Source organism: Quercus lobata, chromosome 8, assembly GCF_001633185.2.
Source record: "Quercus lobata isolate SW786 chromosome 8, ValleyOak3.0 Primary Assembly, whole genome shotgun sequence".
In the NCBI taxonomy this organism is placed as follows: Eukaryota; Viridiplantae; Streptophyta; class Magnoliopsida; order Fagales; family Fagaceae; genus Quercus; species Quercus lobata.
In genome coordinates this window covers 15053004-15074133 of record NC_044911.1, presented here as the reverse complement: position 1 = coordinate 15074133, position 21130 = coordinate 15053004, and the positions used below count along the sequence as shown (strand labels likewise).

Sequence of the window (21130 nt, the reverse complement as noted above, 5' to 3'; positions counted from 1 at the left end):
ATCAAAGTTGCTAAAAGAGCATTCACATCCGCACTGTCATATACCATATAATATATAGATAGATTTTCGTTGCTAAATAACTGTAATATGCTAAGTATTTTGTTAGTTGTCCTGTTGCGAAAGAATTTGTAATAATAGCATCTCGAGTTTCTTAAACTTGAGATTCAATTAAAAAATCAAGCTTTTAAGACTTGTTTTTGTTGTTTTTCAGTTGCTGACATGGCGAAAGTTTCCACTTGGATAGCGAGTTTATAAAACTCGATTTCCAAAATCGAGTTTTATAAACTCGCTTTCGCTTTAACGCTTTTTACCCTTCCCACTTAAAACAATCTACAGAGACCCGTTCAAAATCTCTCAATCTCAAACACCGCTCTCTCAAACTCTTCCCCTCACTGTGAAAATTTCAAAATCAACTCACTCTCAGACACTCCGCTCTCTCAAACTCGCTGTGCCGAAGGTGCTGCTCCCATTGACACTCAGCCACCGAAACTCAGTTCTGCTTCCATTGACAGTCAGGCACTCAAAGTCAGTACTGCTCCCATTGAACCACCGTGCGCCTAAGGTACTCTCTCTTTCTCCAACTTCAATCTTAGGTTTTGGAATTTCATGATGTTTCCTATTTCGTTTTTCAATTTCGGATTTTTCTGGGTTTTGGTGGTTCATGTCATTTCAGTGAATGCATGTATATTATTCTGTTTGGTTGTTTGGGAAATTAAATTTTTTTAACTGATTGAGCATTTGATTGGGTTTCATTAGTGTAAAAAGTGTTAATATCTGGATTACATTGATATTTAATCTAGTTTGTTGGAGTTTTGTTTGATTTGTTTGTGTATCTTGTTTCATGGTATTTTCACTGATTTGTTTTGGGTTTGTTTTAATTTTCTAATTGTATTTTCGTTTGTGGGTTTGTAAAGCAAATTATGGGTTTGATGAAATGCTTCTATGAACGGTGTATGAGTTGTGAAGTAATAAGTGAGAATATTCATTTGAAAAAAATGAGAACTTACACCAGAACATCTGTATTTGAGCGTGGACAGGGTTTTGGGGTTGTGCCCCATTTGGTTCAGCCATGGGAATAAGGAATGAGTCATTGTTTGGTTTCCATAGATTGATATCTGTCAATCTTTATCATTCTAAACAGAAAGAGACCAAAGAAAACAAAGAAATCATTGATAAAACTCAATTTCTAATAGTTCAATGGGTTAAGTGTAATGAAGATAATAGTTTAGTGTGAAAAAGTGTAATTTGCTCTTGTTTTTATAGGCTTATTGCTGTTAATTCAAGAGCTAAAGTAGCTTCCTCATTCCTTTCTTCATATTGTTAGGAATAAACCACTTCTTTTGATAGTATATATCGATTTCGATGTTGAGAGCTTCAATTTGTCCATCATCATTGTGAAAATTAACTTTAGCTATAATGCTCTTATAGTTAATTTAAACTAGATGATGTCCCGTGCGATACACGGACTATTTTACAATTTCACTTGAACGTGTTACATGACAAAACCATAGGCTACCATAACCGAATGAATTATATATATCTCCTAACCAATTCGAAATGAGAATGAGGACAAAGAGAATGAGAACCTCTTAATCTCATTCTTTGAATAAATATGCCAAGGTACCACAATGAAAAATTTGAAATAATTTTCTTTTGTGTTGTCCCTGTTCTGTTACAACTGAATTGTTTAATGTCAAGATGTGTCTCCTCTTTTTTATTTTTTTGGATAGTATAGATATGTCTCCTTTAGTTGCATTGTTTCATTCTTGTAGGTGTCTTTGTCACTTCTCTACCACTCTCTCTAAATGAACAAGCTTATTCTTGTGGGGGTATAAACCCAATTCTAAAGTACATTGATTCAAAGAAAAAGCAGAATTAATGAAAGTAGTAATTTAATTTGGTACAGAATTCAATTTCTTTTAATTGTAAAAGTTTACAAAATTATTCCAACTCCAAAAAATTCATTATGTTTTTTTCTAACTTACCAATTCTAATTTCTTTGATTGCTTAAACATCATCGATTTGCATTAGTTCTATTTTTGGTATGATTGTTTTGGTTTTTCACAATATTATTAGTAGCTTGAAGTTAATGTATGTGCAGCATTGGAGCTCCAACTAAGAGGCCATCTCCCTTCCTTATTGCTCCTTTTAAAGAAGTGGGGTGGCTTCAGCAGTTTCCTTGGCCAATTGAGGCCTTGATGCCATGCTTATGATCACCTGCGTGGACTTTTTTTTTTTTTTTTTTCCAGATTTACAACTTGCCCAAATATAGTCATACTATTTCACAATCTGGTTAAAGAATTATGTTCTTGCATTTACATAATATAATCGCCAGATTGTTGCTTTGTATGAAAAGGATATAGGTGCAGGTGACTGGTCACTTCTAGAGGTTGGCCTCCAACCTGATTCAAATAAACGTGTAATTTTGCTCCTGCTTAGTTAAAAATCATAAGCATGGGTCAGTTGTTTACTGGTCGAACGTGTTCTTAATACACTTTCTGCTTCACTTGCTTGCCTTAGAGCACATTTCTAGGCCCTTTCTTTCTATCAAAACTTTGCAGGCTTTGAACTAACAATTTTTTATTCCATTTTATGATGTATATTCCTTTTTCTTGTGCTAACCTGCTGCCCAATATTTTCTTAATGTGCATTTATATGTTCTTCTCCTAGTTGACTTTTGAAGTAAAAGTTTCTATCTTTGCAGACTAACGTGGCAGTACACATGACCATTTATGTAAATGAAATTAATATTTTATTTTTACTAGTTAGACATATAACATTTTTAATCTATCACTTAACAACAGAGACCATTTTAAGACAAAATTAAAAGATTAGGGACCAAACTGACACAACAAAAAGATTAGGGACCAAATTGAGATTAGGCACCAATTTTATAATTTTCCTAAAAATATATAGTGTTTCTTCGTAACTAGATGTGGTACACCGCAGCAGATAACACAAGCCTGCTGACAGAGCACTTTAAAATCTTTTATTCTTCAAGTGCCGTTACTCCATTGAAGCACCTAACCCCAGTCATAACTAGAGTCCTCCATCAAACTCTAAACTCTGACCTGATGCCAAATCCTTCTAGTTATTGAGCAATCAAAGAAAATGTAGTCCCTAATCTTCCCTTTGCTTTGAATCTTCCTCCAACCCCAAGATTAATTTTCTCTGGACCTTTAAGTTTTAACAACCCAAAAGCTTTTAACCCAAGCCACCCAAATTTATCTGGTCAGGACAAAAAGATTTCAAATATGCTTCATTATGACAAATTTTTTCTAATCCTCAAGTTTTTTAACCTCAAGCCCCCTTCTTTCCCTTCCTATGAAACTGTTAAAGTTACTATCCAAGCTCCTAATAACCTTTTTAGGGAGAATAAAAACCCCAGGTCAGTACCCTTGAACCCTGAACAGAATAGATTGAATAAGTCGGAGTCTCCCAACAATAGAGAGATTCTTGGTAGTTCATGAGTTTATACGAGTTGTGATTTTCTCAATGAAAGGCTTATAATATTTACAAGACAGCTAGGTACCAGATATTTAAATGATTGAACTTTAAAAGATCTTCACTCTGTTATATTGTTTGTTGATCCCCTCCAAAGTGGAAACTTCACTCTTAGTAGCATTTGCTGTCATGCCAGATAAAATTGAAACTCAGCACCTTGTTTTGAACAACCTCTAGCTTTCCTCCAGCATTCTCAAGTTACTGCAACAGATTCCCAAAAACTTTCTCATACCAATCCTTAAGTCTCAACTTTCCAACCTCCAATCTCTTATAGACCTTCCTCTGTCTATGTATGTAATGACACAACTAGATTGTGCTCCAAAAGAAATGGCAAAATTTGGTATTTGGCCTTTGTCAATAGGTTAATTCTTGAAATTTTTATGGCGACCCTCTCAAAATTACCAATCTTAGTACTGGTTAAGCACTTATAACCCCACTCTTTTTTATGGGGGCTAAGAACCAAGAACAAAAAGACTTGCAACAAACTAAATCTGGTTAACCACTTAACCCTGCTTGGTGCTAATAAAATAGTAATTCTCGAATCATATGATGACAGTTCTGCTATGAAGTCTCAAATGTTGACAAATGGTCTCCAATGAGATGGCTCTAGCTCAGTAAACAGAAAATGAAAGATTGATTTTTTCCCCATGTTTGGTAGAATTGAGTAGTTGAAATTAAGAAAAAAATTAAAAGTGGTCAGATTATTATTTTCTATATGGGTTCATACTTTTAATCTTCCCAACATTGGAAGCAAATATGGAAAAAAAAAAAAAAGGTTTTCTTTGCGATGAGAAGATAAATATTGTCCTAATTTATAATTAATTACTAAAAATAATTCAATAAAATAACACAACCCGCTCCCAAATAGTAATTTTCTTTTAATAGTATTAACAATGTTTAGGAATAAAACATACCATGATAACTTCTAGAAATAGAAGCTATAGTAGTTTGCTTAATTGGGGTAGGTTGCGAACTTACTTTTTTTGAAGAAAATTCTATTTTATAGTAGCACTCCTTTGCACCTACACATTAAGTGATCTCACGTTGCACTGTTTTGCAGTATGAGCCTTGGATTGATGAGGAGTTAGAGGTCTTGGACCCCGCGTCAGAGGTCATTGTTGACACGACAGCCATATCATCGATCAGAGGCCATTTGGAATGGCGAGGTGAAATTTCTAGTTCTAACAACTGTTTTAATATTTACGTTGTATTTGACTGTTAGTTAGCAAGTTCTTTCAATGTTGTATTTCTAGTTCTAACAATCGCTATTATTTTGATCGATTTTGTAGGACTCGGGCCCACTTACGTGCCGTGGTCGCACTAAGGAGATGGCAAACGTTCAGATGGAAGATAATCGAGTCATTGATATTATCAAATTGCTAAGGCTAGAAGGATTATTTAGAGCCCCTTCAAGAGAGATAGATAATTGTCTAATATCGGCCCTAGTTGAGCGATGGCGGCCGGAGACTCATACTTTCCATCTTCCACATGGTGAGATGACAATCACCCTACAAGATGTGGAGGTAATTTTCGGACTTCCTATAGACGGTGACGTATTGGTTGGGCCGACTGCTGTGGTGCATGATGGGGGTTGGAGGCAATTGTGTACGGAGTTGCTGGGTTTTAGTCCGCCGAATGACAATAAAACATTGGTGGGGCAAAGAATTCTCATCAGCCGACTTGTTGAGGCCGTTGCAGCGCCATTGCCTCATGACGCAACGGAGATGCAGATACACCGGTATGCCCGGTGCTATATTTTAGCGCTAATAGGGGACAAACTTTTCATGGACAAGTCAGGAGATAGGGTGCATTTGATGTTCCTAGAGGTCCTGCGTAACCTTCGTGATCCGCCACAATATAGTTGGGGTAGTGGTTGCCTGGCCTGGTTATATAGGGAGTTGTGTCGGGCAAGCGAGAAAGGGGCATCGCAGATTGGTGGGGCGTGCACGTTGGTCCAGTATTGGGCATGGGCAAGGTTGCCATTCTTGTGCCCGAGAATAGAGCCCCCACCTGGATGTGATTATGGCCCATGGCCATATGCTCCACTTGCATCTAAGTAAGTCTTTTCCTGATACCAAGTGTGTTCTGGAATGTACTCTTATTAGTAACTAAATTGTATTATTGTTCTTATGTTATTTGCTTGCTTGTAATTGTAGGTGGGTGCGGGTGCCAAGCCCGAAGAGTAGGCCATTCGGCATGGCCTTGGTCCACTATCGCGAGCTATTAGTTAGAATGCAGCCAGAGCAGGTAATAATATTAAAAAAATTTGTTTGGTTATGATCATCTCCGTTAATAATATGATTGCTTCATCCTTTAACATATCTTTTGTTATAATTTTAGTTTTACCCTTTATCTATGTATTTTCCCTTGTTTCACATTTGAAGGCTTTATGATAATTGTTTTTTTTTTCTATCGTAGATCGTATGGCAGCCATACGAGGCACACTTCGGCCACCTTCCTGAGTTCTGCGTTGCAGCCAGGGATACGTGGACAGCAAGGGTGCCGCTTGTGTGTTTTTGTATAGTAGAGAGACACCACCCAGACCGTGTCCTTCGACAGTTTGGCTTGGCACAGGAGCGGCCTGACCATGTTGTCTACGATGATAGGCTGCATAAAATCGACTTACGTGGGAAGGTGGAAAAGAATTGGAGGGAGGAGCATCGACCATATATCATTTCCTTGGAAATGAGACGACAACAACTTTGTCATGCACCTCCTCAGATTGGTGAGATGCCCCGCAATCATGCCTATTACGTCTGGTACCGTCCGGTCACTCAAAAGTATGTCGACTGCAACAGCGCTAAATTAGATATTATGGTAATGTGTTCTACTTACATTTGATTGCCTACTTCGTTTTACTTGAGTACATGTATGAACATAGAATCAATTTCTATGAATTTCTCAGCAAATCTGGTTTGATTTGACTGACATGTAATGAAATAGTTTTTGATACATATAGTATTCTAATAGAACTGTTAGTTTTGAGTAGATTCATAAGTATTATATTATTCATTCATTAATTGATACATAAATGTCTCAAGTCTAACTGTACTGGTTCTTTCTCCGTTTCAGATTCAAAGCCATTTAGCGCTGTTGGCGATGCTTCCTGAAGGCAGCCAAGCTCACAACCATATCCGGCGTGTCCTAAATAATGTGGCTGGCCTTGGTGGTGGTCCTGCAGTAAATGAGCATGCAAACAATGGGGATGAGACTGAACTAGCAGCTGCTGCAACCCCAAGCACAAGTGTAGCACCCGTAAGTACACCGACCCGTGGTCATCGTGCTACTACAAGCCCAAGCACAAGCGCAGCTAGGGGTCGTCTTCGGCCTGCTACAGCAACCCCAAGCACAAGTGCAGTCAGGGGCCGTGGTCGGCGTGCAACAACCCCTCGGGTTGTAACTACTCTTGAGATGCCTCCACCCATCCCGCAGGCATCTCCTCAGCCCGAGGTCCCTTCACCCAGCCCACCTTCGCAGCCCAATTTTGATGTCAGTATTGACCAAAATGTCACCCCTCCTATACTCCCCGAGACACCCTCATACCCACACACCGGCTCTAGTGCACCCACTCCTGGCCTCTACATAGAGCAGGATTACCCACCTACCGCATCCTCATCTGACCCTCTAGGACCTCCGGTTGGGATTGACACTGTAGAGCCACATACTGATGTACCGGACGAGCATCCCCCTCATAAGCCCTCACCCCCACGAGGTAGACCGCAACGCAGTAGAAGAGCACCGACTTGTGGGACAGGTGGACACAAAATAGGACACGGAGGCCCTGCTATGGTATGATAACTTTCATTTGAATGTAATAATATATTTTCTACTTCACTTTATTCTTACCATTATATCGAATATTGATTGCATGCATCTAATGGAATTTGCAGCACGATGATGACCCTAAGGTTGATGCCCCGTAGCCTCCTCCCCCACCAAAACATTACACGAGGGCTAAAAAACACAAAATTGGTGAACCTTGAGTAAGTGCTAAAGTCATGGAATTGGACCATAATATTGACTTCTCAATATGCATTACTGCGTTGAGTCGCATTGTGCTGCACTAGTTTGGATTTTTATTTGAATGCTTGGACAATGTAATTAGTTTTTGGAAATTAGGGTTTTTAGGTGAACTGGTTGAGTTATCAGATCCATTTTTTGGGGGGTTGGAGGTTGATTATATTTTTCTTCAACCAATTTGATTAGTTTAATGGCATTGTGCTGCAAAAGTTTATTTTTAATATATAATAAATTTAAGTGGTTTCTGCTGTTAACCTGGCAGAATCTATTCAGCATGGTGGATTACCAGCACCTGGCTCTGTTGCACCGTCAATATTAGAGGTTTGCATGAATGTGATGATCCATACCATGTTGCTTATCAATGTTGCCAAATTGCTTATTCCTTACCTTCAATGTTACAGACTGGGAAAGCTTTTACAGCAAAGGGAATGCAAGTGGTTGAACTTGTAGGCAAGGAGACTATTTCGAAGTAATTACTGAAACTGGTATTGAAGTTGAGAAGAATTCAAAAGAAACTGAACAACAAACTGATGAGGATCAGTTGTACGAGGAAGTGACATTTGATCGATGCTTCTACATATATGGAGGTCCAGAACAGTTGGAGGTCATTTTCTTAACTTTGGAGTTGAATTTTGATAGTTAAAACAATAGTATCATTGAAATTGTTAAAGTTTAATACTGGCAGGAGCTGGAGGCATTGTCCAACCATCATGGCCTGTTATGTAACCGAAGAAAAGCAAAATTATCATCGGAACAGAGACCTGCATTTGATGGGAAGCTTAAACAGGTCCAGCAAATTTTTAGTTTGAGTACTGAAATGGATGGAAATGGTGTAGAGACAGTCAAAGGGAAGAAAGTAGAGACTGGGGTTGAGGGAAGTGATGATGAGATGAAGAAATTACATGACTCAAGTGTTAGCAAGGCTGCTGACATGGCTGTGGGGTAAATTTCTTGTCAAGTTATCATCTTCCCAACAGTTAATGGATGTTGCATGTGATTCTGCACTGGTTTGTTAGTTGTCTTGCTTCAGCTTGCACTTATATATGATTTTTCATTTAGTTCCCATTATCTAATTTCCAAATCTTGTATAGCTGATATGACTGCATGTTGTAATCACTGTTGCTTTATAAAATCCTCGAAGTCTCTTTTTCTTATTACTTATCAAAAAAAAAAAAACCTCTAAGTCTCTTGTTTATTCTGACTTCTTTTCCCCTCAAGTTCTACATTTTGTGCAAACACAAAGCCAGGATCAAATTATACCAGCTGTAAATCTGTGGACATTTTTATACCACATAATGACTTTTTGTGTGATACATTTTTCACTAAGCCCATTTTTAGAATATGTCATTACTCTGTGCCAATTTCCCTTCTCAACTATTAGGTAATTGGAATTGGGAGCTGTCTTGTCCATATTGTACTCAAAATTGAAGTTTCTTTAAAGAAATTTATCTTTGGATTCAGTCTGTTTCAACATCACATTGATTTGACATTTGGCATGGATCAACACATACGGGAAACATATAGTTAAATGGTGGAATTGGGGACAGTTGAATGCTTTAGAAATTAGATAGTGCAAGATTGTTAGTTTTAGACTAGCTTTGTAGTGCCAAGAGTCCCCATTCTAACTATCAAATTTATCAAAAAAGAAGAAGCTACTTTTAGTCTAGTGGTTATTCAATCCTCTGTCATACATAAGGGATTTTAGGGTGTGTAGTTTTCTGTCCTATAGTACCAGCTGGGTTACTGTTAATGAAATTCTCCATGACCTTGGTAAACACCGTTTTCACTATGCTGCAATTATTGCTTTCAATATTCCAGGTTCACTAATGCATTAGCAGGAGTAGCTGTTAATGATATGATCCAAAGGACTGCTGGCAGAATAGACTCGCTTCACTCAGAGGGAGTTCATGTATGTAGATATTAGGGATCTTATTGGAAACATGTGACCCAAATCTCTTATTTTCAATATGGTTGCTTAATTTTTATTGTTGGTAGTTAAAAATGAAATTATTATTTATATATATATTTTTTGCAGAGACTCTCAGAAATGTGCTATTTTGCTGTTTCTCAACTGTTGATGCTTGGTAAATCCATTCTTTCTAATGCTAGCAAAGTTCAGGATGAAGTTGCTGATGAGGATATTGCCAAAATTGACTGGCCTGAGGATTCTGTTGAAAAAGCTAAGATAATCAGAACAAAGGCACAGTCAATGACAGGATATGTGGAAGCTGTTTCCAACAGCTTTATTACAAGTTGGTTGTCTAGCACTTCATCTCTTTAGTTGAACTTTTTATTTTTTTTATTTTTATTTTTATCAACAGTGCTTGCAAATTAAATATAGTCTTTTTTTCCCTGATACCCTAATGTGTTGGGAAAACTCACCTCTGATCACGTCTAGTCATATCTTGTTATTTCATATAAAGGAAGTGGCACAGTTTATTTATTCAGAAGTTCACTGTCCGAGATAATGAAGTGATTGCAAATAGCCTTTCAATACTTTGTAGAAGTATAATGTCTTATTTTTCATAAAAAAAGGAGGATAATTTCTTCTAAGCCAATTGATTTATTACTAAGTGAAAGGTTTAAAGATTTCAATACTTAAAAAATTAGAAGACCATGAGATGGTTCTGGTGTATTTAACATAATAAAATTTGAATATCAAATATGAGAAGACCATGAATTTGATTCTGGTTTGTTTTAGCATATACATTTGATGGGATGGAAAAGGATCCCCTTCCATTTAAATCCCCCCAATTTTCTCTAATTTTAATCCAGATGTAAGACATTTGACATTTAAAGAATCCAGAGGTCTTAAAGAACCCATGTGAACTACACAAAATCAAATAAATGCTTCATTTCTCACATCTGGATCTTATCCTAAGACTGATTTTATGTACTTTGACATAAAGGTTTGTTTTCATTTATGATTACACTAGACTACAATGTTGAATAAGGGCGATGTATGTCATGAAGCATTCTTTATAATCAAGCAAGGTGCGGACCTTGATGAACTGAGATACCTATAAACTAACTTTAAGTAAAAACAACATTATTATAACCAAGATTTACTCCTATATATTTTTAATCTTTATATATTTATATTTAATCTGGATTGAGCTCAATCGGTAGTGGCCTATATCAGTAAACCATGGTATTGGAATCTTTCATTCTGGGCCTTCTAGCACATGAACAGCTGAACCTCTTTGATATGTAGTAGCAAAGGGATTACATTTATATACATCCCTTGCCTTTTCATGTTTTCATGTTGTTAGGATCTTTACCTCATTGGCTAATTGCAGGACAATTTTCCATGTACTTTTTTTATCAATCGATTTCTATTTCAATACTTGAAATGAGGTGTATTTTGTATTGGGTTGAAGAGGGTTCAAGCTGAAGTTAAAAGTGCATACCAAACAATTTCGGTTGAGCAAAAATTCAAAGCAGTTATGATTTGGGAAGGAAAAAACATTTGTTAAGTTTTCTTACCTTACGTGTTTTAGACTTGTAATAGCCTTATAATGCAATTTTGTAGAATGTGCTAATACGTTTCTGTTAGTTATGCTCTTCAGCATTTGACATTTTAAGGTCAGTAACTTTTCTTCGCTAATGGTTTTATCTTGCACAGAAGAAGAGAATGGAGAAACCCAATCTGGACGAATTGTACCACGTATTTACCAGTCGTGCAGTCAAATTCATCGACTACGGCATGATGGGTGATGGTTCCAAGTCTGAAAACAAAAAAGAATTGAAGACAAGTTGTTTAGGGAATTTCGCAAAGAATTTGGTGAGGAAGAGCCTGGGCGAAGGTGTAATGTTCCCTCCAAATCAACTACTTCCTCTTTTTATTGTAGGTTAAAGCTTAGTCATTGCTTTTCTTATTCTTTTTTATTGCAATATTACTGTCACTCTTTTGATTACAATATTAGAAGACAACAACTGTGGAATTTGGATGAGTATGATCTTGTATACAACAAATACAAATTGTGCAATTTGGATAAGTATCACATATCAGTTAATTATATTGCAGTGACCTCTATTTCGAAGCATACAATATATAGGCAAAGGAGAGTGATTGACCATTATATACATATTACTAATAGATTTGTAAACAAAAATTAAAATTAATAAATAAATTGCCACAAATTGAGAAAAAATGGAACAATTATTTTTATTTTTTTTGATAAGTAAGAAAGATATATATTAAAAGCTACCTCATGAAAACACAAGGCAGAACAGACAATACAGAGAAGGAAACAAACAAAAAAGAGAGACAATGAGATAACTCAAACAAGAAAACAAACGGAGACAACAAAGAGCATATTAATTACAGAGAAGAGAACTACGGAACATAGGGATAGAATCACTAGAGGTGAGTCCCCAACCCCTAGACCAATCAAAAAGAGAGCCACTAAAATAAGCGAGCAACTGGTCATCGGACTTGTCCCTATCCTCAAAAGTACGCCAATTACGCTCCCTCCAAATACACCACAATAGGCACACTGGAAGTAGATAAAAATGGAACAATTATTAGTAAAGAATAGACTAACTTTTACGGGTAAAAACCTAAAATGCGGGGGTTTTTTTTATTTAAATTTTTTTCCTTTAAAGATAAAATTGTAAAATCATGGAGAAAATTGCTTCTAAATAATAGGCAAAATTTTAGGAATAAAAATACCGGGTAAAAATGTAAAAACGTTTTTTTTTCCTCTTCTCTTTAAAGTTATATTTATAAAATCATAGCCAAAATGGCTTCTAAATAATAGGCAAACTTTTAGGAATGAAATTACCTAAACATGGGTTTTGGAAAATTTTTTTTTTTTTGCTTGAAATTGTAAAAAAATTATCAACGCAACGTTCAAGGATCACAATTGATTAACTGAAACAATAAAAGTAATGCATTTATTTTTCACCAAAACTCTATTGGATATTGTTATTCTTAAACATAGCAATTTATCCTTAACAATATTGCACAATCCAAAATCCTGAATCTCAACCGTGGAACATAATAACGAATGTTAAAAAAGAAATGTAAAACACAAAGATAATTTAGGATTCTAAAATCCTAATACATTTTATTTATTTATTTTATTTTCAATGCAATGGGAAACTGTGCTGGTCCAATAGGCCATTAGTAGAGAATCTGAAATCCTAAAATTTAGGATTCGTTTGTGGCTTGAATTGTAAAAAATAAAAAATAAAAATACAAAAATACTACAAAATTTTAGTCTTCCAGATATTGTATCTTAGGTGTTATTTCTTAGGTTATTTCCTTATGTGCAGTACAACTTCCTAGATGAGCGACTTGTCAATTGATTGGATTAGAGGATGTTTTTAATTTTGTAATCTTCATTTCTGTTCGAGATCACTAACATAATTGGTGTATGTGCTACAGTGGCTATTGCTTATTACTTTGTTCGTAACATAATTTTTATCCCATACTTATTGCATTATTATGTAATAACTAAATTCTTTTGATTTTTCTTATTTCATGGAAGACCTATTGCATAAATTTGTTTTAAACTTTATTCCTTTAACTTCCCAAATGCAGGTCCTTTATGGGCTAGAATCTGCAGGTCTGTTATGGGCTGGACTATGCAGGTCCTTTAAATTTTATCAAATTTTTCCTGCTCGATGCATCTTCTGGCGCTCATGCATACGGTGCTGAAGCAAATGCATCTTCTGCATCGAATGTTGACGAGCTTCATCAAGAAATCTTAGTTCGTTCAGCAGTAGTCATAATTCCATTGATTATTGTGTGGACACACACACATATTCCTTGGAGTATTTTCAAGAAAATCCAAAGAGGATGTACAAGAGAAGAAGATGTTGCTGGAAAAGCTACAAGTCAGAATGAATGAAGCAGAAGCAAAGGCCAACAAGCTTAAAGTGTCATTGGAGAATCTATGTGGTATACTAACAAGGTTTTTACATTTCATATTTTGTTTTTATTAGAAATAAATGTGAACAAGTTGACATCTGCTGGGTGTAGAGTGAAAATATGGATTGTAGATTGGTTTGCCCAGCTAACCAATCTACTGAGAGGTCAGTTGAAGAAAATTGATGTTGTTGGGCGCTACCTCATTCAGATTTGGAAGGCCGTTGGGATGGATACTGATGGAGGGAAGGTGGAGTTTCTGCGGTCGTCGAACGAGATAAACCGAATCAAGCTCATGAGTACTAGCCTCTTGTGATGGATATAGCACAAAGGAATACGGTTTCAAGGATAAAAACGTGAATTATGGTATGATGATTATTATTATTACTTTAATATGCTGGTGATGTAGTCATTATTTTTACTTCTATTATATTTTGCTGCAGGTGTGGTCACATTATGGGTCGAAGTGATGAGGACGAGTTCACTGCAGCACAAATTTTCTACCCATGCATGCAATGTGCTTATGTGTGGTCTTTATTTGTTTTGCTTACTGGTAATTTACAAACATGTTACCCAGTTTACAACAAGGTCAGGAGAAGATGTCGAAAAGTGATCCACTATCTTCAACTTTTATGGAAGATGACGAGGTAGGGTGCATGTATAGGGGTATCAAATTGCCATATAGGGGGCTACATAGTGTTTTCTTTATTAGTTGTGCATAGCATAATGATACTGGATTATAAACTAGGTTAACCTTAGATTTAGTCTGCCTCCATGTTGTAGGCGAAAGTAAATTTGAAGATAAAGAGGGCATACTGTCCTCCAGATATTGTGGAAGGGAATCCATGCTTGGAGTATGTGAAGTACCTCATTTTACCTTGGTTTAAAAAGTTTGTAGTAGAGCGCAGTGCAAAGAATGGTGGTGACAAGTAAGTCGTAAGGATTTTATTATGAAAGCTTTACTTATTTTATGTAGTTAATGGTACAACATCTGCCTTTTCACATGCATGTCAACCCTTGCATCTTGTTCAAAGTCCATGCTCCTTAAGAATAGACCTATAGTTGCTTGCGCCATTTTTCGAAAATCATTTTCCATTGGGAATAGTAACTCAGATTGTTTTCTTGCAATGTAAATTTTCTCTACAATCCAAGAGGTTCGAAAGCTTTGAAGAATTGGTTGCTTACTATGAAAGTGGCTTCGCTACATCGAGCTGATATTAAAACAGCCTTGGCAAAGGCTTTCAATAAAATACTAGAGGTATGTTGTTTCCTTTTATCCATTTAGCTCTAATTCATTGGCCCACATCCTTTAGGGTATGTTTGGAACTGCCCCATCCAAACATAGGGTGAATTTTTGGACACTATGAGGCTATTGCAAAGTATGCTCAAGGGACCCTATAAATCATCAAATTCCTAAATTCTGTGCTCTACCATCTTTGTTCTGTCTATTTGTAGCGTGTAAGAGAACACTTCAAGCATGACAATAATGCAAAAGATCTTTTGAAAAGGGTTAAGGTATGGTCGATTGGCTTTTAAAATTAATTTCTTTTAATAATGCGTTTTGAAAATGTTAACAGTGAGAATTAGCAGTTGCACATATAAATCGTGCCTTCAATCAAGCCTTGCTGTAGTGGTCTGAATTAGCAGTTGCACTAGTGGTCAAGCCTTGTTGCAATGACAAGTGCCTTTCACCAAAAGTAGTTGCGGGTTCAAGCTTAACCAGTGAAAAACCCCACAAATATAACTAAGTTTTGTGCACTTAGTACTACGACGTTGCAGCCAGTTGTATTCCTTCATTGAGAAACATACTTGTTTTAGGCAAATATTACATTCAATGTTTTGAAAAAAAAACACTATTATGACATACATATTCAAAATTTCAATTGCATTGGGTTTTGATTAGAATTATTGCTTTATTTGTAGGCACAGATATCACTGTTATATCAACCCTCTTGAAGCATTGGAAGGTGAAGAGTCCAGGAAAAGAAGGCAGACCGCTTCTTCATCATGCAGGGCTTGTTCAAGCTTTATCAGATCATGTTCTGCTTTTTCCTACGATAGATATTTCCCATCGTCTGATTCAGCTCTAACATATTATTATGGAAGAAAAATGTCCTCAATGATTGGAATTATTTATAATAAAAACAAAATATGAAATGTAAAAACCTTGTTAGTATACCACATAGATTCTCCAATGACACTTTAAGCTTGTTGGCCTTTGCTTCTGCTTCATTCATTCTGACTTGTAGCTTTTCCAGCAACATCTTCTTCTCTTGTACCTCCTCTATGGATTTTCTAGAAAATACTCCAAGGAATATGTGTGTGTGTCCACACAATAATCAATGGAATTATGACTACTGCTGAACGAACTGAGATTTCTTGATGAAGCTTGTCAACATTCGATGCAGAAGATGCATTTGCTTCAGCACCGTATGCATGAGCGCCAGAAGATGCATCGACCAGGGAAAAATTGATAAAGACATAAATAATGTAAGTTGGATTTACATTTGATATCCATCTAAAGTGTGAACCTCCTTCAAATTCAGGATCGTACGCTGAAAAGCAAGTGCTTTTCCCATTTCATAATCTCAAACAAGAACTTGCTTCTCAATATCACCCTGGAAGGTTGATTCCTAGACTTGAAGTTGTTACTTGTCATTTTTATGTCTACGCAATAAGCATGCAAAATATATCAGAAACTTTTGTAGTACCAAACATGATTGTTACACATAAGTTGTCATGTGTTTTTTCCATAGTTTTGTTTGTATATATTTTTTGTTTAATGGTAAAACTAATTAGCTTGCATGAATATACAGATATATGCTGTCTCCATAACCATAAGGACATTGGTAAGCTAGGAGTATTTTGCATTTAAAACTGATATTGTTTAGTTCATTTTCACTAGCTGGGCTGGCTAAAGGTTTAATTCTTGCTTTTTGGTTTCAACTTTCTTATAATTCGTTAACGCAACCTTTTTGCAGCTTGGTTTTGTGCTTCTAGCTTTGATATGGGAAGATAAGTTCCCACCTTTCATGCTTCTGATAATCGCAATACTGAATGATGGTATGATTTCAAAGAGGCTCTTGCAAATATTTATTTATTTTTTCTATTACTTAGCTAGTATTCTTGGCCTCGTTTTCTTTGTAAAGAAACTAAATAGTTTGCAAAAACTATATAATTAATTAAATTGATAAATATATGAATGATAGATTTTTGTTTTTGCATTATATGGGAAATGTGATAAAATTCTGTTTGTGATTTGTATTAGGTACCATCATGACGATTTCAAAGGACCTAGTAAAGCCATCTCCAATGCGTGACAGTTGGAAGTTGAATGGGGGGATTTGAGACCAACATTGTCATTGCCACCATATCTTGGTTTGGTTACCGTCTTAAAAGGGTGGATAACTTTCTTTTCCGTGCCATTTCTTAGTGTGATTGCAAATTTTGTATAGAGAGAACACTGTATTGAGATGTGGATATTTAAGCCTTGATTGGCAGGAATTATATGTTTTGTAACGAGAGAACTATGTAGTTGACACATTTTTTGGATCAAAACCTTGTGTCTCATATTATTTGGAGTTAAGATCATTTCACTATATTGTCAAAAGCACTCATTTGGTGTTATGGAGTGGAATAGTTTATTCAATGCAATGCATCTACAGGTTACAATGCGCATAAAAATTTTAAAATTTCATAATCGAATCTAGAGTATATATGAATTTAAAATGATCAGTCATATGCAAAGTATCTAAATATAACCTAGCAATAATGCTAGCTGGAAGGCATAACAATATAGGAGCCGGTGATTCCAATTAATTGAAGACTGAGTGCGGCAAAAGCTACTTCCATGAGGAGGACCATTTATGAAACGTGTATTTATTATATAATTTAGAGTTAATAGTATTGGCATTGGGGTTTGGGTAACACAGGAGCTCAATCAATTAAAGTTAAAAAGAAAAATAAAAATAAAAAAATCCCAGTGTACACATCTACTCCACATAAAAGGAGGCCAAGTGGTTAAAAACAAAATTACAAAACATAAACAGAACTTTTTCCCTTCAAAAGTTCTAAAAAGCTAATTTCTAGAGAAGAACAACAATTGTCACCTTTAACAAAATTAAATAAAAAAAATAAAAAATTTTCAATCCTCATGGAACTAGACTCGAGTTCCTCTCTTTAACAAAATTAAATAAATAAAATAAAAAATTTTAACAAAATTAAATAAAAAAAATAAAAAAATTTCAATCCTCATGGAACTCGAGTCTATAACACTCGAGTTCCTCTCTTTAACAAAATTAAATAAATAAAATAAAAAATTTTAACAAAATTAAATAAAAAAAATAAAAAAATTTCAATCCTCATGGAACTCGAGTCTATAACACTCGAGTTCCTCTCTTTAACAAAATTAAATAAATAAAATAAAAAATTTTAACAAAATTAAATAAATAAAATAAAAAATTTTCAATCCTCATGGAACTCGAGTCTATAAGACTCGAGTTCCTTTATTTAACAAAATTAAATAAATAAAATAAAAAATTTCCTAGGGGAACTCGAGTCTATAAAACTCGAGAATCAAATACTGAAACTCGAGTTTCATAGACTCGAGTTCTAGATTTCATTTATTTCTTTGTTTCGCTCTGTTTACTCCGAGAGGTCCAATAAGCTGCTCTGTTTTTTCCAGTGGAACTCGAGTTTCATAGCCTCGAGTTCCCCTAGAAAATTTTTTTCCTTCGTTTTGCTTTGTTTACTCAGAGAGGTCCAATAGGGTTGCTCTGTTTTGCTCTGTTTTTTCCAGTGGAACTCGAGTTTCATAGACTCGAGTTCCACTGGAAATTTTTTTTTATTGGTTTTGCTCTGTTTACTCAGAGAGGTCCAGGAGGGTTGCTCTGTTTTCCTCTGTTTTTTCCAGTGGAACTCGAGTTTCATAGACTCGAGTTCTTTGGAAATTTTTTTATTTTTTTTTGTTTTGCTCTGTTTTCCTCTACTCATTCCAGGAATCATTGACTGGGGATTTTTTTTTCTTTTTTCCTGGTTATGCAGACAAACCAGAAACTGAAACGTGTGCATGCACCTGGTGAGAAGCAAAGATAGATAAACTACGAATATAATCCATAAACACTCATTTAGAGGCAAAGAAGCTAAGAATGTAAATACACGTAGATTACATCAAACGAAACTACTGAAACTTCTACGCTCTCTGTATGAACATGGTTTTACAATGCAAAATGCAGTTACATCGCAAGAAAAGGCATTCTCAATATCAACATTCTAAACATGCCCAACCACGCATAATTTGCAGTTCTAACCATACTACTGAAATCACAATCTTCGTAGGCATACATTGAATAGAGATTTACAAGCACATTCAACAAAAACCAAAAAGTTCACATAGAGCCAATACAATGTAGTCACTTTTCCTAACATCGGTTGTCCACACAACAAAAACATCGTCCTTGGAAGCATGCCTGAAAAACGTAGAGTAATCACATTAGGAGAAAAGATAGTAAACATTAGGTCAACATGGAATGAACAACAAATATTTAACCGATGCATAAGTATTTGCCATCTACCTACCTAGTGTGGAACATGACTGCTTGTGGAAGCGCCATGGGACTGCGGACATTTTCTGCGGTTATGCCCGGAAGCATGACACAGTCCACATGTCTGCTTGGGCTAACTCTCTATCAAATCTGCATCCTCCCTCCGCCATCTCGGTTCTCGATCCTTATTCCTCACTCCATCCATCTCATTCCTTATTCTCGACTTCACTGGTCGACCTTTGGCCCGCAACAATGCTGGATTAGGCAACCACTTTGGCCCTATGGGATCCCTCCACAAGGCCGGAGACTTAGGAACCACAAATGCATGCTCATAAGTGTTAATGGCATTGTTCAAACCATAACACGGGTGAATATATGTGGTCGAATCAATATTTAAATAGTCACATACTCTGATTGCATGTGAACACGGGATCCCTATGTTTTGCCATTTCCCACAACTGCATGTTCTTTCCTGTAACCGAACTTCATAACTGTGGTTTCCCCCTCCTGCACTACACGTGTTGAGTTGGGTAACTATTTGAAATATCAGCTCTTCATTGCTAAATGGCTTGAGATAATGTTTCTCAGATTTACTCTTATTCTCATCCCACTTGGAGAAGGCATATTTACTCCATTTCTTACCCTCTGAGAACTCAAAAAGGTATTCTTTGCGACGGTCGTGGAAATAACTGACAAGTTTGTTCCAAGTGAACTCAACCAACGCGGCAATAGGAAGGCCCCGTGCACCTTTCAATACACCATTGAAGCACTCTGATATATTGGTTGTCATTGCCCCAAAACGTCTCCCACCATCATGTGACTGGGTCCACATATCCACAGACTCGCTCATTAGGTATGTGTATGGAAGATAATCTTGATTCTTTTCCTTGCCATCCTTCCCCGTCAACTTCTTCTTATTTCTAATGGCCTCAATTTCCGCCTGCTTAATGGTCTCCATTATGGAGGTAAATTTCACTGCCTGACTAGCATATCCGGCTTTCAACGCCGCTGACTTCAGAGTCGAGTTCTGAAAATGTGTGTTAAAGTTGCTAGCAACATGTCGAAGGCAATATCTATGAAATACCAGTGCTCTTCCATCATCCCTTCTAGGCCAGTTTGCAATGGCGTTTTTGATACCGAGATGTCGGTCAGAAATTATGCAAATGCCTTTCGTAGGTATCACGCGGCCAATCGCATCTCTGAGGCATTGTAAAAACCACCTCCAACTAGACCCTGACTCAGAATCCACAATAGCAAAGGCAAGAGGGAATACCTTGTTGTTAGCGTCGGTTGCCATTGCAACCAACAACTTTCCCTGATATTTACCATACAGATGGGTCCCATCAATACTGATAACCGGCTTGCAATATTTGAATCCATCAATGCTTGGACCGAAAGACCAAAACACATAATTCAAAAATACTGTGTCATCTTCACCGGTGGATGTGGTACGATAGAACACCTGCGTAGTCGGATCCTGATCAATATATGCCATTAGCAACTTCTGCAACCTTTGGTAAGACTCTTCCCAATTCCCAAACATCTTCCCAATCGCCTTTTGTTTCGCATCCCACACCTTGTAGTAAGAAGGCTTTTGTCCCTCATATTTCGACTCTATCATAGATCTGAGATGCTTAATTGGGGTAGTGTGATCCTCACATAACTTCTTAAGGATGTCATCTGCAATAAATTTACAACTCATCATTCTACCATCATTTCGCACCCCAGTCCATATACACGTGTGAGGACCCTTGTACACGGTGACCATCCATAGATTGTGGAACTTGGGCTTCATGACTACGCAGACATACCACGTGCATGACTCATCAACGCATTTCGCACAAAGTTTTGTCGTGGTTGACCTACTGATCATAAAATGTTTGTTTTCCTTAAGGGCACACTTTGTTAATACGCGTTGCACCTCCATTTTATTGGCAAAAGTCAAGCCTTTGCACAAATTCATCCCCTCTCTCCAACTAGACACAAATGGTGTCTCAATATGTGAAGGATCAAATAAATTTTCCCAAGTATTTTCAGAAAATGACAAGGCAGGTAGTGAGTACACAGGGATTGTGTCTGTAATGTTTTGGACACTAAGAACATTGTATGCATCAGGTTGACTACCGTCCAATGTCTCATCGTCATCAATGTCCCTCTCAAAGTCCCTAAAGTCCCCTTGTTCAATCAT

At 36.5% G+C, this 21130-nt stretch overlaps 2 protein-coding genes and 2 pseudogenes across 2 annotated transcripts; 3 read left to right on the top strand and 1 right to left on the bottom strand.

Moving 5' to 3' along the window:
- Positions 1-6189: 6189 nt before the first annotated feature.
- LOC115956459 lies at positions 6190-9805 on the top strand (annotated as a pseudogene).
- Positions 9806-13374: 3569 nt separating this feature from the next.
- On the top strand, positions 13375-15147 carry LOC115956458 (annotated as a pseudogene).
- A 418-nt stretch (positions 15148-15565) lies between these two features.
- Positions 15566-16759, top strand: LOC115954985 (plasma membrane ATPase 2-like). Its single transcript, XM_031072999.1, has 4 exons — positions 15566-15889; positions 16216-16248; positions 16381-16462; positions 16668-16759. Exons 1-4 carry the CDS (start codon positions 15782-15784, stop codon positions 16745-16747), a joined length of 303 nt encoding a protein of 100 aa, XP_030928859.1. The 5' UTR covers positions 15566-15781; the 3' UTR covers positions 16748-16759.
- A 2316-nt stretch (positions 16760-19075) lies between these two features.
- Positions 19076-21130, bottom strand: LOC115956457. The gene has a single exon (XM_031074831.1). The coding sequence runs from the start codon at positions 21128-21130 to the stop codon at positions 19076-19078; it is 2055 nt and encodes a 684-aa protein (XP_030930691.1).